Source organism: Pteropus medius, unplaced genomic scaffold (genome assembly GCF_902729225.1).
Source record: "Pteropus medius unplaced genomic scaffold, Ma_sr-lr_union100, whole genome shotgun sequence".
In the NCBI taxonomy this organism is placed as follows: domain Eukaryota; kingdom Metazoa; phylum Chordata; class Mammalia; order Chiroptera; family Pteropodidae; genus Pteropus; species Pteropus medius.
This window is the reverse complement of record NW_024346942.1, coordinates 1-2,743: the sequence shown is the minus strand read 5'-3', so window position 1 is coordinate 2,743 and position 2,743 is coordinate 1. Positions and strand designations below refer to the sequence as shown.

At 66.1% G+C, this 2,743-nt stretch overlaps 1 protein-coding gene across 1 annotated transcript; it reads left to right on the top strand.

Moving 5' to 3' along the window:
• The first annotated feature begins 634 nt into the window (after positions 1 to 634).
• Positions 635 to 2,722, top strand: LOC120614065 (negative elongation factor A-like). The gene is made up of 2 exons (XM_039876733.1): positions 635 to 1,044; positions 2,108 to 2,722. Exons 1-2 carry the CDS (start codon positions 789 to 791, stop codon positions 2,473 to 2,475), a joined length of 624 nt encoding a protein of 207 aa, XP_039732667.1. The 5' UTR covers positions 635 to 788; the 3' UTR covers positions 2,476 to 2,722.
• Positions 2,723 to 2,743: the final 21 nt, after the last annotated feature.

Below are 2,743 nucleotides of genomic sequence, written 5' to 3'. Positions count from 1 at the left end.
CCCCAGCTCTCGCGGCCCCATGTCACCTTGGTCCTCTGGCGGACCAGCCTCTTCTGGGCTCTCTCGTGCCATCTGGAGAGAGTGACGTGGGCCACCCGGTGCCCAGTGCCTGCCGACTCCAGCCCCCAAAGGCCATCGTCCTCTGAGGGGCCGGTGGGCACACATCGCGGAGCTCCCGGCACCTTCCCGGGTGTGCACTGCAGGTGGCAGGACCCCGTCTGCTCTGCCAAGTGTGTCAGGGCCACCTGCTCGCCGCAGCATTCCACCGCACGTCACGGCCTCGGGCCCAGCCATCTGCGCCCCGGTGTCCCGTCAGCGGGCCCTCTGAATGTGGTGTGGGTGCTGGTGTCATTCTCAGCTACATGCACCCAAGGCAGGAGCTGGCACGCGTCAGCTCATCGTGGCTGGCCTTCACGTTTCCTGTCGCACCAGCACACGTGGAGATCGGGTGTGGCCACGGGGGTCCGTGGGACGTGCAGCCACCGCAGCAGGAGGGTGGGCAGTGGGTCTGGGTGGGGGCACTGGCTGCGAGTGGGCGTTGCAGCCCAGTGGAGGCCGTGGGAGCCCAAGGAAGCAGGATGGCCCTGGGGTGGGGGACACAGGGGAAGGGGAGCCTGCAGGTTCTAGTGTGGGTGGGGCTGGGCATGGGGCCAGTTGCTGTAGAGGTTGGAGGGTGCCTGTGACCCCCCAGAAGCTCCGTGGGTTTGGAGGGCTCCTCTGTGTTCAAGAACAGGATCGTGGATGCTCCCTTCCGCTCGGCCCCACCTGCATACACGGGCAAGGTGGCTATGGGGTCCCAGCAGGGGCCAAGGGTGGCGGGCAGCGGGGCTGCTGGCAGCCGCTCAGGACCCCCGTCTCTCCTTTCTCGGCAGATGAAGGCCGCCTTGACGGAGATCATCCAGCTGGCCACCCTAGACTCGGACCCGTGGGTCCTCATGGTGGCCGACATTCTGAAGTCCTTTCCTGACACGGGCTCGCTTAACCTCGATCTTGAAGAGCAGAACCCCAACGTTCAGGATGTCTTAGGGGAACTCAGAGAAAAGGGTGCGTGTGTGTGTGGGCCCTGCCGGGAGGAGGGGTTGCTTCCTCTAAGACTTCTCTCCCGCCGCGGGTTGGACTTGGGGTGCGTGGCACTGAGCACGCACACGCTGGCCCCTCGTTTGCCGTGAACGCGCCACCCGTGCCGCGGTCTAGCTTCCTGCCGGTCTGTGAGGAACAGGCCGCGACGGCAGTGGGGCCCCGTCCTCCCTCTGCCATGTCGTCTGAGACGCAGTTACCGTCACGTCCTGGCTCTGCCCCGGCTCCGCCCCTGGTCAGGCTGTCGCCCAGAGCCCGGTGCTCCCCGGCTCGGGCAGATGCTGGGCCGTGCACCGACGGAGTCAGCACTGCCCGTGCTCAGGACACGAACTGGACACCATTTAGGGAACACTGAGGGTGTCTGAGGGACCTGGCAGGTGAAGCCGGCTCCCCCGGGACCCTCTCGCGGTCTGCAGGGCCGGAGCCAGCGGCCCCGGGGGGAGCGGTGCGCGTTCCGCTGCAGGGCCGCTGACCCTCGGGGGGCCGCACTCCTGCCCCGGGCCCCCTCGCTCGTAACAGCCCAGCGCGCTGCGCACCCTCCGGGGTCCGGGAAACAGACCCGAGACGTCTCCATCCTGCGCTGGGTCCAGGCCAGGTCTATGGCCACCCGGGTGATGTCCCCTGGGCGGGAGGGGCTCGCTCTGCCATCAGAGGCCTGGGCCTGTCAGGAAGGGGCTCGTCACGCGGTCCACTCCCCAGCTGACCTGGGCAGCCAGAGCCCTCCCCGGGTGTCCTCTGCGCGCTGACCCCCGGGTGAGTGGCCAGCCGAGGAAGCTTGCCTCGTGGCTTCTTCTGAGGCCAGGACTCAGCAGGGTCCCGGAGGCCACTTCGGGGGGGCCAGGCCCTGGAAAAGAGACACCCCGATGGCCTTGGTGGCTGTGCGACGGCTGCAGGCTGGGGCCCGGGCGGGCAGTCCTGTGGGCGCCGGCTTCGCTTCGCGTCTCGGATTCGCTTCATCTTCGCTGTGAACACCGCGGCCCGCGCCAGGCCTCGCGCCCCTGACATGCTGTGTTGGTCCTTGACCGGGCAGTGAGCGAGTGCGAGGCGTCGGCTATGCTGCCCCTGGAGTGCAGGTACCTGAACAAGAGCGCCCTGACGACGCTGGCCGGGCCCCTCACGCCCCCCGTGAAGCACTTCCAGCTGAAGAGGAAGCCGAAGAGCGCCACGCTGCGGGCTGAGCTCCTGCAGAAGTGTAAGTGCCAGTCCCGGGCCTGGGGCGCGGGGGGCGGGGCGGGGGGCGGCCGGGCAGCCCTGCGCCACTGCCCGCCGCTGCCCTGCGACACTGCCTGCCACTGCCCGGCGCCACTGTCCGCCACTGCCCGCCGCTGCCCGCCGGCGAACGGCTCTGCCTTCTGCAGCTCGTGTTCTGCGGTTTCCTTGAGGGTTTGTGGTGCTTGAACTGTCTTCTCAAGACCATCAGAGTGTATAACATTTTCCAGGTTTTTTAGAAATTCATTTATTGCTATACTGAACTATGTTCTAAAAAATCTGTTTTAGAAACTCTGAATTTTTATGTTAAAGTGTGATTTTTGTTACAAAAATGAGACCTGTGCCCGCTGAGTCACACGGGCGCTGAGTCAGGTGGCCTTGTGGGTTTTAGAAGGCGGGGCCCCTCCTGGAACGTTCCTTACTCGAGCTGGGGCGATTCTCAGTTTGACCTGAAGGA